This window comes from Corticium candelabrum, chromosome 2, assembly GCF_963422355.1.
Source record: "Corticium candelabrum chromosome 2, ooCorCand1.1, whole genome shotgun sequence".
Lineage (NCBI taxonomy): Eukaryota > Metazoa > Porifera > Homoscleromorpha > Homosclerophorida > Plakinidae > Corticium > Corticium candelabrum.
In genome coordinates this window covers 1,114,427-1,128,784 of record NC_085086.1, presented here as the reverse complement: position 1 = coordinate 1,128,784, position 14,358 = coordinate 1,114,427, and the positions used below count along the sequence as shown (strand labels likewise).

Genomic DNA, 14,358 nt, shown 5'->3' with positions numbered 1-14,358 from the left:
CAGGGACAGTAGAGACCCTAGTCTTTTCAAAACGTTGAAGTTAAAATGCTGACATCTCCAGTATAGGAAAACACCGAGGGAGTGAAAGAGGCATGCTCTATTCGTTTCACTCGTTCTTCATAGCGTCGTTTCTTCTCTTGTTCGTGGACTTTGTAGCAGGAAGAGATTACAGAAGACTTGTAAGAAGGAGCATTAGGACTGAACACTCTTACGTCATAAAAAGTTTTTTGAAAACGACCTCCCAAAATCCACATGCAGACACATCTAAGCGAGCTTCATCGTAAGTCGAGTTGCTGCGCTGTGACTCTCACCAGAAAGGGGCTGTAACTCTACTTCAATATCATGACACATCAGAGAGAAGACTTGCTATAAGATCGCGTACTTCGTTGTGTCTGAGTGTTGGGTATCCATGCACCAGTTGGACAGGCAAGAGCATAATCAATCGTGAATTTTTTACCTCACGGACAAGTATCAGCTAAGCGAAGAGGCAACCAACCATATCTAATGCATAACGCGTTGCGAAATGCAGACTTGTGTAGCAAAAAGTCATGTTTGATCAAAGGATGCACTGATAACCAGGTAGAGGCACCTTTCTCTTTTGCTAGATCAATAGATCGCTTCATAGCTTTTGGGACTTCATGTTCTAATTGTTCTGCAATCGCTTTCATAGTTGATTTCTCTTGCTGATGTCAACTGATAACAGACGATTTCGTTCTTTTGAAACATTTCTGAAATCTGTGTCTTGTTGAAGATCGAGTCTTGACAAAGGAGCTGTTATCATTTGTGAGTTGGAAACTCTTAACATAAAGAAGTAGGATTGATGATTCCCAGACTTCCAAGTTTAGGAGAAAGAGCAAGAATATATTCCTTTCTATGTTTGAAGGAGCTGAACGGCCAGTCAGAGCAGGAATCAATTTTGATTTTATTACGTTTTCTAACGGTTTCGTGACTTCAGAAAGATGGTCATTCGTTCTAGCCGTAAAGGTCCATCTTCCAACAATACCATGTGTAAATGCACTGTGTACAGCATGTGGCTGTGACTGAGCAAATGAAGGAAGCTTGTCAATTTGAATTGTCCACTCCTTGATCTTGGCTTGCAAAAAGTCATGACAAAATTTGTGATTTTCTAGTGGAGCACCAAGATAATTTTCCCTTATGCTGTGATTTCCACATTTGTGGCAAGAAATTCCTTTTTTTGCTTTTTCGAATCGTTCAGGTTTGACTATAAGCCAAGATTTACAGCCGTTAGGTAAATAACCAAAATTGGGTCCAAGAGAACCCAGATTATTCCACCACTGCCTGAGTGATGCCAGCTTTCCGCCACCAGCAGCGTCATCCCCGTACCATTCTTGACGGAGACCATTTGTTTTGACTTTGTCGATCAATGGCACAGTAGCAAGGACATACATTGCCATTGCTAGGGAAGCATTCTGTGTGGTATCTTCTTGAGACAATAAAGTTTCTTCTCCCACCAATAAGTAAGAAGGTCTTCGATAACCCATTAACTAGAATTGGGTTAATAGCTGGACACAGAATGGAAATATTTGTGAGAGCAACCTGACGGTTTAAGCTGTTGAACGCATTGGTTGCATCAACCAGTAAAACACCATTGTTTCAGGGTTTGCAAAGATGGAACGCATGGAGTGAATAGCTGCCTCACATCCAGCCTTTTGCCCGGCACATACTTGCATGGCTCCTGCAACTGATTGGATCTCAGATTGAAGTGTAGATACAACAGTCTTTTCAATAATTCTGCGTACTCTTTCACATGCTCCTATAGGACGGACACCAGGATTTTGTTTAGCAGTATAAGACGACAAGCGAAGAATGCAGATGTACTGCTGTAATGTACAAGTTTAATGCATAAGCGACGTGTCAAAGCGGCTAAGACATTACAGAGATCTTTAAAAAAAAACTCTTGAGCGATGAACACAAACTTTTCCAATCAGAAGCTGTTATAGACTCGACGGACCAGCACCGCCTTTTGATTTCAAAGCCATGCGTCGAAAGTGATCTCCATCAATAGTTTTAAATGAAACGGGATGAACTAAAGGATATTGAAAGTTAGAATCTGCAACGGCTTCTGAATGAATAGGGATGAAGTTGGATGTTTGTCTTTGAGAACTTGACGTACTGTGGCTTGTTGGTATTAGAGACTTGGTCATTAAGAGACAGTAAACCATGGTTATTCTCATCAACAAGGAGACGATCAGCTACTACTACTACCACTACTGTATAGAGCTGCCAGGTATCTGGTCACGCCGCCACACATGGGGAGCTGACGCATCAGCAACCATTTCACCCTCATATACTGGGGAACAAAGATAAAAAAAGTCCAACGTTCAAAAGCAATAGACGTAACGTTCATAATAAACTGAAGTACCTCGTCAGTCATCCACGCTCTCACCTTCAAAGTTCACTATCCATCCATCTTCTCGTCTTTATCAGCCGTCTAAACTCCTGTTCTCATCTGCCATCTATGCTCTCGTCTACACCAGCCATCCATGCCCCTGTCTTCATCAGCCATCGCAAAAAATTCAACCATGCACGCTCAATATCACGTGCATACCACCAACGTCCATCGAAAATTATTGCCTAGATCTCTGAACCATCAACGTTGCTCTATGTGCAAAATGAGATAGCAACTGAGATGGATGCAAGTCCTCTGCAGTTGGACAGAAGAGTTTTGATGTGAGTGCATGACGCCATCAAACCGACATCTCGGACTCACGATCAAGACTGAGCCCCTTTTGTAGTGCCCTTTATGTGTGCATAGCTCCTCACTGATCGTATCTGGGATCCTATAGATGGTTATAAATAGAGGAGACCCGAAGAAGACAAACAGCAACAGATGCCACAACGTATTCTGGGCGCCGCCATGCCATATCCCGGGCACACACACACAAACACATACACACAGACACACAAAGATGACGTTGTGGGATGTTAGGAAAAACATGGAGTTGACACGCTTACAAAGAATGACCTTCTCTAGCCTCGGACGACCTTACTCCTGGGGAATTCGTGTACGCAAGCGTGTATTTGGTATATGGCTAAGCTAGGCAAATAATATAGTCAGTCTTTATGTACTGTAAAAATTGGCGTGCGTTTCTGGGTATTCCCCAACACCACATTTGGCGACGAGGATATTCTGCAACCCGACATAGCAGAAGCATACCAGCAGCAATAGTTACTACGAGCTTCGCCCATCAGCGTGCAGCAGCCGTCACCGTTCCAGCAGTTTGCGGACGATCCTCCATTCGCGTGGTCTCGATGGTATCTTGCGTTTAAATCATATTTACTAGCCATTGGTCTTGAAGTTCTGTCGGATCGTCGAAGGAATGCTCTTTTGGAGCATTGCTTGGGTACAGATCGAAGGTTAGCGAGGGTTATAGCAAGCCTGGACATTCAACCAGCAAACGATGAACAACATCGTGCTGAAGTAATAGTATCAGCGCATTGTGAGTGAACTCAGAGCACACTTTGGCACACAGCCAAACCGTGATCACTGAGCGACATTGATTTCGTCAGCATTCACAGATTGCAGGTCGCCATTATTAAAACGTCTCTGCCCTCAGCCAGCTGGCAGCGCTGTGTTAATTTAAAGTTCTTCATTATAATATGATTATCAATCAACTTAACGAAAAGACAACGTCTTCGGCAATTAGGGAACGAGTTCTCTTCGAAAAGGACGATTTTGTTATGCACAAAAGCACTGAAAATCACCTTTCAAGTGGAATCCGCAAAGCATAAAGCATAAAGCCTTGCAATTAGGCGGGACCTCATCCGCATCTGCAAAACCCAAAACAAGTGACATCCAGGGAATAGCACGAAAACCAAAGCAGCCCAAACAGACGCCTCGATCGCCGCAATATGGTCAATCTGCATCACAATTCCACACAACCGGCCTAATCATCTTCGTATTGTGGAAATTACGGTATGTCAGGCCAAAATCTGGGAGTTTATCTTGTCCGCCAACGGAAAGGAATGTTTTCAATGCCACAAGTTGAATCATTTCGACAGATGCTGTTGATCTTCCAAAAATTCTTCCGGATCATCCAAAGTCCGCTCCATTATCAATAAGATATCTTCTTGTCAACAAACAGGTTTCAAGCTGTGCTCTCTTGTTTTTCTTGTAGACCTTGGAGCCAAAGTGTCTATCATTAATCAAGAAACATGGCGTGGATTGCTTTGCAACTACAAGTTGTAAACCACCTCAACTCAGCTTACCGGATAGGATGGGAAAACAATCAGGGTATTGTGTACCGTTTCATTTTCTGTCCAGCCAGAAGATCAGCCAGCCAATCAATTTTAGTTCTTTGTGAACACGAAGGGATCCAATTTGTTGGTCGTCGATCTTTTTGATCACTTGGGATTCTCGATTGCTATACAAAATCAAGCTCCACTATTTGCCTTGAGGGTAGCTGAAATCACCTGGCGTTGGTCGTCTCTTTTTCTTGATTGTTAACTTCGAGAGCTCAATGGATATGCTCACGAGCCCAGGCTGGACCCGATGATTCCTCCAGTTATTCAGCGTTGCCGTCGCTTGCTACTGGCACTACGAGATGAAGTGTCAGCTGAGCTGAACCGCCTTCAAGCACAAGGAATCATTGACGCTCTTGACTCATTTCCATGGATCTCTAATCTGGTTGTTGTCAGGAAGAAGACTGGAAGTATCCGAATTTGTGTGGATCCCAGGGAGGTCAACAAGGCAGTCATTCCTGACAATTGCAAGCATCCATTGCCTGCCATTGATGAACTAGCCAGTTTCATAGCAGCAAGTGTTTTTTGGCAATTGGACTTTTCTCAAGGTTATCTGCAAATACCACTGACAGAGAAAGGAAGAAGTACTACTGCGTTCATTAGTCATGATGGCATTTTTCAGTTCAAAGTAATGCTTTTTGGACTGTCTACCGCCCCTAGTCAATTTCAGAAGATAATGGTGTCAACTCTTGCTGACCTCAAAGGTGTCTCTATATACATGGATGACATTGTTGTTTATGGGGCAACCCAAGAAGAACAGAATAGACGATTTCTGCTGTCTTGGATCGCCTACAAAAACGCAAAGTGATTCTCGATGAAAAAAGTGTGTTCTTGGGGTTTCGTTTTTTTCGCAAATGGCATTCAGCCGATTTAGTCAATGTAGATGCAATTTGTACCATTCCAGCTCCAACAACAGTCAAAGAACTAATGTCCTTTCTTGGGATGGCAAACTGTTATCTCATATTCATACCTCATTGTGCAACTCTAACGGCATCAAGGAGACACCTGTTAATTAAAGAAAGATATTACCTTGACCTGGACAGAACAATGCCAGACATCATTTGAACAAATGAAGGCATCACTCACTACTTCTCCTTTGTTTTCTCATTTTCTTGTCTTCAGCATCCAGATTTCTGACTTGTGATGCTGAAGACAAAAAAAATGAGAAAACAACTCATTTTGGTACAGGACTGAACAAACAGACTGAAAAGAACTGCTCTTGGTGCATGCTTATCACAGCGACTTGATGGTTAGGAGAAGCCAATCTCTTATTATGCCTCACCAGCACTGTCTGATGCCGAAAAGTACTCGGTGGGCAAATGTGAAGCACTCGCTTACATTTGGGCATGTGAACATTGACATGTTAATTTACTTCTAGGGCCGTTAGTTCACACTCAGAACTGACCTCCAGGCTCTCACTACCCTTCTTTCCTTATCAGGAACTGCACAACGTCCACTTCGCTTGCACAGATGGTCCGATCGTCTTTATTAGTATGACTTCATTACCTCTAATAGGCCTGAAAGTCAGAACCAGGTAGCTGACTATTTGTTCAGGTTACCTGGAATATCGTCTGGTACTGCCTCCACAACACAGGAACCACTGCAGCTCCTGACAGAACCTTTGATAGCATCATCACCTTGGATGAACTTCGTCGCGCATCAGGCAGTGATGATCTCCTAAGTCAAGTTTGCAATTTTACCGTCAACGGCTGGCGAAGTAAGACGGAGGATAGTCTATATATACTATGGCCATTTTATCAGCCACGAGACGAGCTCTCAGTTTGGAATGACAGCTCCTTAGCCAGAGGAGAACGTGCAGTCATACCTGCACCTCTGCAGCAGGAGCTAGGTCTTAGCTATGGCTCAAGAAGGCTATTCAGACATGGTCAGAACCTAGCAGAAGTGTCTTAGCTCAGTGTGGTGGCCAGGCATTGATAAGCAGATCGAAGACCATGTTCGAAGTTGTAAAGCTTGCATTCAGAGTGGCGAAGTTCATCAAACGCACAAAATAACCGCTCGACCCAGTGAACTCGCCAAAACAACCATGACAGAAGCTTCAGATTGATATAGTTGATGAGATTCATGGTCAGTGGCGTAACTAGGCATGAGGCAGCCGAGGCAGTTGCCTCGGTAAATAAAATGGGTGTGGCGTTGCAAAAATTTTGCTAGATGCATCAGTTAGTAGATAACAGAAAAGATCGGGCATTCTAAGTGGCTTAGCTCTTTCATATATTCATAGAGATGTGGCTGTGAGTAGAGAGAGAGTCTTACGAAGATTGTACAGGACATCGCAGATTGGGACAGTTGTTATTATAGAAGCTATGTTTACTTACATTATACATAAAGTAGGTTAAAGACAAATTATTGCTTAATTAATTAATTTATATAAATTTGCCTCGGTAAAATTTTAATGCTAGTTACGCCCTTGATGGTGCTCCCTTCACTCACAGATACATCATTGTTGTTCATGATCTGCATTCTAAGTGGCCTGAAATACATCCATGCAGTCATGACAGCTCTTAGAGGGTCATCTCCTTCATATGTGATCTTTTTACAAGGTGGGGTCTACTGAACATTACAATTTCAGACAATGGTCCTCAATTTCCATCAAACGAATTTACTTCTTTTCTGGCTACAAAGGAATCAAGCACAACGCAACAGCATTCTATCACACGCAATCTAACGGAGGAGTTGAACGATTTAACCAAAACACTGAAGCAGTGTCTACCTACACACAGAGCACAAGGTCTAGCCTTTTATCAGGCTCTACAGGAAGCCCTTTTGAATTATCGAACATCAGTCAGGTCATTGTACAACGTGTTATGCTCCTTCTCAGCTTATGATTCGCGGGAGTTTCGACTACTCTTAGCATCTTACAACCTCCATTCCAAATCGTCACCTCAAATGTGCCCAGCACTGATCAGTTAGCCCAGGACATCAAAGCCAACAAGCGAATTAAGTTATATACTTCGATCACAACCACCCAATGCAGACTCCAAAGTTTAAACCGGGTAGGCTTGTGAGGATAAAAAATCCAGTCAGACGACATAAAATGGCACCGGCCAGCATACTCTAAACCAATGGCCATCAAGAAGCACGACTCGACAACCTCATTCCGGTTATCAGATAGTTCTCTTTGGAACGTCAACCTCTTACTAATTGAAGTTCCAGTGGTTATTCCATCTCATCAGTCTGAACCACCTAATTGTTCGAGTCACGTTCCTCTTCAATCTAGACCTGAAGCAAGACCTCAAGTTGGACGAAGCAAGCGCCCTACCTGCAGGCCCGCTGGTCACTCTGATTTCATGTGGACTCTACATGACTCTTCCGTATTGATTTACAGTCTTGGCTATGTTGTGTTGTGTTAGAACTTAGAAAAGGGTAGAGAAAATGTCGTGTACACATGCGTGTATTGATGTATATGGGCAAATAATATGCTGGTCAGTCTTCGTGTACGTACTCTAATTGGCGTGCGTTTCCGGCTATTCCCCAACATCACAAGGGGCAAAGACCGGCTGGATACCCCGCCTACGGACCCTAAGCCAGTGGTCAAATGTATTATTAATTAATTACAAAAAGGATCTTTCAATGCGATAAATATTTGCTATATAGCTAGCACTAATGCCTGCCCACAAGCAACTGGACCAAATGAAATACGAGTAAACAATAATTCTTCTAAATACATTAGTTGAAAATATACTAAGTAACACGCTTATGTCCATATCACGAACAAATAAGAGTACCTACTTAGACTGCAGCCTCCACTACAACTCGCATATATAATTATAAGGTTTAGTGTCTTCCATATCCAAGCTCCATGTGGTGTTTGGCCAATAACTTGGGTATATAGAGACACAACTAACCTTGGCTAAGATAATTAATTAACTACATTATTGTGCATCAAAGCGATACAGTTCAGTAGCTTCAACTACCATTTTGATTGCATCCTGGCCTTCCGTCCAGAGTGGTACAGTACCTGAGAGATAACGGACATCCACTGGCAATAAATGTTCACATTGCTCTCTGGCTGCTTGAAGTCTACTGTCTAATCAGCGCGATACAGTTCAGTAGAGTCCACTATCATTTTGATAAACAATGTATCATCAGTGATGTATCCTCCTCCATCCAGAGTAGAAAGCGAGACGAACAATGAACATCCGCTGGCAATGTTCATCTCACTCCTTGGCCGCTTGAATGAAGACGAAGATGGATCGGGCATGAACGTATCAGAGATATGACGACGTCCGCCTTGATCTATCAATATCAAAGTCACCATCTGCTTGAAAGGCCATGGAAGCACAGAGTCATATTTGCCACGCATGATAACAAAGAATAAAGACAAGTGAGATCGACGACCCATCTCATCTCCATTCAAGTACAGCTTTGCACACATCTTGTACCCGTTTGGTGATGTATAGAATGGCTGTGAGTATATCGATAGTGTTTTACCACTCACTGCATCTCTTCTGCGCCTTCCGATTTCGGTAATCTTCCATCTCAAGATGCCATCGGTATTCTTGTAATCCATCATACCCAATCGCAGACCATCCTCTGCTAATTTGATATCGTGGGAAGCAAGAATCCGATCTTGGGATTGAAATTGTTGCTGACATGCTTCGGTCATGCCACTAGATTTTCGATTCTTTGCGATATCTTCTTCTAGTTGTTGAATTCTGGTATACAGTGTAGTTATTACTTCTTCAAACTTCATACACTTTTCCATCAGACCTCGCATGTGACGCTCGAACGATTGTAATCGTTCCTTCAAGTCTTTCTGTAAATTATCGACAGACTGGTAACATGCTTCTAATGTCTTCTGCTGCAACGGAGTCACCATTTGTTCTTTTGAAGCCTACACAACAAACAAGGTATACAAATTGATAATCACCGCTTACATTGTCTACACAATAGAAGAAAGTCACATATCACAGACGACTATTTTCAGTAGTGCATATACCATAAACAGTACAAATCATGTCTGACATCACATACTTTACACAACAAAGATATGTTCCAAGATTAATAAATGACAAATGACAGCTAGTAATTCTAAAATCTATCACCTTCATATCTAGTTTTTACATTCCCATAATACGGAAAATCTAATCAGGGAAACCGTAGAATACAAACTGTTAATTAGTCCAGCAAATTGCTGTCAAAATTTAAGCAGTCAAAATAAATAATTATATATCGTGATGCCACCACACAAATAGCAACACATAAATCTCAAAATATGGTACCTTAAGTAAACAAACATCCTTGTTCCAGTGGCATCCTTGCAAATGAGGAAGAAGGTACAAATAAAACAATCAGATGTTACATAATATTACCAGAGACATATTCCAAAGAGTTGCCAGAGTGTGCAGAAACACCTTTGGCTGTGTCTTATCTAAAGGTTGTGGACGTTTGTGATGTACATGCTTTTGCTGAGTTGTTTTTGACTGATTTCTTAGAGCGAGTGTGAGGGTCCAGTCTAGTCTCAAATGTCTAGAAAAATTCTACAATTGGCTACTATTGTCACAGTGGTGTTACAATAATCCATGTATACTTATTGTAGTAGATGCGGAATTTTGGTTCGATCCGGGAACCCTATTCGTAGATGCGAAGCTCGGAACTGTATCTATATCTAAGAACAAGTTACAGTTACTACATTGGCAACGAGAATGGCTGAGCCAGTAGACAACTCGCCCCCAACAACAGCGGCTACAGTAACGTTCGGCCTCCTGGATCTCTTCGAGGAGACTGCCAACGATAGCTCCCACTACCAAGAACGGATGACGTCTATTTTGAAGCCAACAGGATTACGAAGAACGAACAGAAGCACGCGATATTCCTGACGGCTGTAGGAGTGGCAAATTACCAGCGATTGAGAAACCTCGTGGCTCCCGCCAAACCAGGTGAGAAAATATTCAAGCAACTGTGTGACGTACTTAGCAAGCACCAAAACCCGAAGCCGGCCGTACCGCTCCAACGTTTTCGGCACAACAGCCGGGGAAATCGGTAGCAATTTTTGTGGAGGCCCTACGAGGACTGTCTGAACTTTGCGAATTTGGAGAGACACTGGAACCTATGTTGCGGGACTGTTTGACTTTGCGGGATTGCAAACAAACGAGTACAACGTCACTTCTGTCGTAGAGAGAGAGAGAGCTGCCCTTTTCAAAGGCATGGAATACTGCGAAAACCATGAAGAGTACGGGCAGGGACAACGAGAAAATGAAATCCAATTGGAGCAGTCTAGCAGGGCAACCTCCTCCTGTAGCATCAGCAGTTCTCCAGGTACAGAGTAGACAACGGAAGTATGACACCCCGCAGTCGTGCACCGTTGCACTGAATTGGGACATGTGCTTATTGCCGGTTCAAGAATTCCGCTGTTTTAATTGCCAAAAGGTAGGCCATGTGGGCAGAGCATGTCGCCCTCGGCCACGGAGAGGAGATGACAACTACCTACCATCAAGCCGTCCATTCAGGAGGCAGACGAGAAAACACATCAACTACAGGCAGAGAAACAAGTGCAGTATATATACACATCAACTGGACAAGAGGGCATGACATACGCACTACCATGCAAATCAATGGAAAAGCAGTGGAATTCGAGGGGGACACAGGAGCGTCAGTTTTGGTACTCAACTGGTCAGAGTTTCAGACCCTCTGGGGGTCTAACCTCCTCCATTAAATAAGAGTACTACAGTGCTCAGGGGCTATGGTGGGAAAAACATAACTGTTTCGGGAACAGTGTTGGTAGACGTGCAAACCAGCAACATAGATAAACCTAAACTCTTGGAGCTGCATGTGGTGGAAGGTCTGGGACCAAGTCTCATGGGTCGGAATTGGTTGAAACCTATTCCCTTAGATTGGCAGGGAATGTTCAAGGTACAAAGAAATGAAAGATTGGAGCGAATACTAGCAAACAAGGCAGAAGTGTTTAGTGAGGCATTAAGAACACTCAGAGGGATAAAAGCTAGTCCCTCAAGCCACACCCAGGCTCTTCCGGTCAAGGAAGGTATCATATGCACTGCGAAAGAAGGTGCCGGAAGCATTGCTTAAATTCCAGAAGAGTGGAGTAATAAAACCAGTGCAGTTCTCAGACTAAGCTGCGCCCATCTTTACAGTCCTAAAACAAGGAGACTATACGTATTATTACACATTATAAACTGGCAGTGAATAGAGCATCAAAGGTGGATAGTTATCCTCTTCCAGAGATCGAGGACTTGTTGGTACAGCTAGTTGGAGAAAAGCTATTCAGCAAACCTGACATGAGTAAGCCTTACTAGCAGTTATTACTGGATGATGCCTCTCGAAACTACGTATGGCCGAGCAAGAATCCAGAGGTACTCGAACCGTATGCAAAAGGAGACTGTCGATGGCCATAGAAGGGATGTTTGATGTTAGGCAACAGAGTGAGTGTACCACCACAAGGCCGAGCAACTACTTTGGACGAGCTACATTCAGGACATCCTGGAATATCCCAGATGAGGGAGCTGGGTAGAGCAATGGCTTGGTGGCTCTACATAGACAATGACATCGAAAAAGTGGCGAACATTGTGACACCTAACAAAAAGACTGGCCCAAAACACTCCTGGCTCCACTACACACTTGAGAGTGGCCCATGAAACCTCGGTCCCGGGTACATGTAGACTATGCTGACTCATTCTTGGACCACATGTTTTGATCTTGATTAATGTCCATTTTGAATTGATGGAGGTATACAACACGGGTAAACTATCAACGGCAGAGGTCACGGTCAAGAAGTGCAGTCAAGTCATAACACATGGCCTGCCGGACGTCATTGTTTGAGATAATGGCCTGTGTTTTACAAGCTCTCGGTTTCCAGATTTTGAATAGCAACAACATCCGTTACATTACTATTGCCAAGCAAAGCAGGGAAACAACAGCATGATCAGACAGCACATGAACAACATTTCGACGTAGAACATTCTGTACACATAGGCCACTATTCACCTACGGGAAGGGACCGGAAGCCTAGGACTATCACCGAGGTAACCGGCAAGTGTCCTACAGATGTCAAATGGAAGGAGGCAGCTCTGTTCCTAAACACATATATCAATTGAAAGAAAGGGTGAGCAGCGGAGATACGTTACGAACAGACACAAACCGACTCCCTAGTCAGTCCAAAGCATAGCAACAATTTCTTATCTAAAATTAAACGAATCATTCAAACATTGTGACAATTCGATTCAAATATTTTTTGGGATTAGCCTGCATGCTGTCAACCCTATAGATCTAAACAGCTATGGCCAACTGTTGGAATCCCCCTGAGGAGATACGCCCCTGATTACAGTCAATATGGCTACAATTTACTAGACTTACCTCTTCCCTACAGATGGTCTCCATGCACCCATCTAGAGGGCAAGGCACGGAAAAATGTGTGCAATTCTTTACTAGATGCAACTGCAACATAAACGATTTGACACTCAAACAGTCAGCACTATACAACGAACAGTGACGTACCTGTAGTGAGCGCTTCGCAACCGGTTGATAGCAAAAGTTGCAAGGCACTGAAAGATAGCCACAAGATGACACGTGATCTGGCATGAGCGCTACAACCACATGTGTACCACAGCCTTCATTGGGGCATTCTTCACGTCTGTACCGACACGACGAAGAATGCTCCTGCAAACAATAGACAGTACATTCATTTCTGATTAGCAATAAATCGAGTAACATGCACCAACAACACTTGCTTTGAGTTCAGACTGTGTGCCCCTGTATTCACAGCCATAGTCACGATTGCTGCAAAAAAAGCGCAGCTGGCTTAGCTCTTTGTCTGCAAAATTGTCTGGGTAAGTCTAGCAGATGCAGAACGTGAGTATTAGACAACGATCTGATGTTTGGTGATTGTATCTGCACCCCTTGTAGACAGACGACTTCACCACACTTCGGACAACCCGGATGGCTGCAGCCTCTAAACATGAAAAGATGCACACTAGCAGATGATCATATGGGACATGGTCACAGTCTGCGTTGTCAAACTGTGAGTCTAGATCTGTGTCGCCAAACTGTCACAGTCTGTGTCGCAAAACGATAACAGTTCGATGCAAACGTGTGCATGCTCTACCCAGGCCACAGCTGGGCCCGCAGAGAATGCGGAAGACACGTACTCTATGTATGGTGCAGATGCACATACAGTCGCTTGCGACCACACACCATCCCACAGCACACACTCTTGTGACGGTGCGTTTGGAGTGATCCCCCAGGACATTTGGGGAGTGGTTACAAACCGCTATGACCATTGGAAACCATTACGTAATTACAGACGACCAAAGAAACCCCGTAATGGGATATCCACATCGCAAACACGAGCTGCACCTTTGAGCTATAGACAGTTGACAGCAAGGACTGCTACTTGCAAACTGATATTCACAACTCTTGCTGACCTGCCAATTCTTTCTAAATTTTGTACGCTAAAAAAAGATAACATCAAAATTCCAGGGCTAGGGCGCACTGTAAAGCCCAGTTCACAGTACGAGGCTAGCACAGTGTCCTGCAAGCGTCTTGATCGCTGACAAGGACGCTCACACGAGTGTCAGCGAAGAGGCTGGCGTTGTACCATTCACAGTATTGCGTCTGACGAGCGTCCATGGCACAAAGAACACACTGCGACAGTGGTCTGGCGCTGCAAAGTAACCACGTGTGTACAATGTACTTGTGACAGACAGGGACGACGACGTTTTGCTTTTGTTGCAGCTGCGCCGTAGTCCTAAGCGTTCTATTTCATCCTTAGGTCCTTGCAGTTTTTTGACTGAGCTTGTCAAACGCATGAGGAAAACTACGCAGTGACGCACACACTGACTCGATGAAAACTGCCAGCGACGAATTTATCATCGATGCTATGTGAACGAATAGAATATCCCGGATACGTCTAGTTGCTCTGACTGACTTTCGATTGGTTGAAAATGAGTCCGTGATGTCATCTGACGCTTGGTCACTTCCGGCTAGGACGTTCGATTATAACTTTTCTCTATTCCAGCGTCGGGGACGCTCGCCTAGCGTCGTGCAAGCGTCACGGACGCTGACATGTTCACAGTGTCACGCAGACGCTCGCTCATCGTCAGTGTCCACGACGGTCGCAGGACG

The 14,358-nt window shown here is 43.9% G+C and overlaps 2 protein-coding genes across 2 annotated transcripts; one reads left to right on the top strand and one right to left on the bottom strand.

Annotated features, from left to right (window-relative positions):
- The first annotated feature begins 4,513 nt into the window (after window positions 1-4,513).
- LOC134198293 (uncharacterized protein K02A2.6-like) lies at window positions 4,514-5,071 on the top strand. Its single transcript, XM_062667659.1, has one exon. It carries the CDS (start codon window positions 4,514-4,516, stop codon window positions 5,069-5,071), a length of 558 nt encoding a protein of 185 aa, XP_062523643.1.
- Window positions 5,072-7,848: 2,777 nt separating this feature from the next.
- Window positions 7,849-9,265, bottom strand: LOC134198544 (TNF receptor-associated factor 3-like). Its single transcript, XM_062667955.1, has one exon. The coding sequence runs from the start codon at window positions 9,098-9,100 to the stop codon at window positions 8,309-8,311; it is 792 nt and encodes a 263-aa protein (XP_062523939.1). The 5' UTR covers window positions 9,101-9,265; the 3' UTR covers window positions 7,849-8,308.
- Window positions 9,266-14,358: the final 5,093 nt, after the last annotated feature.

Bases quoted from the DNA above. Each gene is read 5' to 3' on its own strand.
- LOC134198293 (XM_062667659.1), top strand. From the start codon at position 4,514: ATGATTCCTCCAGTTATTCAGCGTTGCCGTCGCTTGCTACTGGCACTA.
- LOC134198544 (XM_062667955.1), bottom strand. From the start codon at position 9,100: ATGGTGACTCCGTTGCAGCAGAAGACATTAGAAGCATGTTACCAGTCT.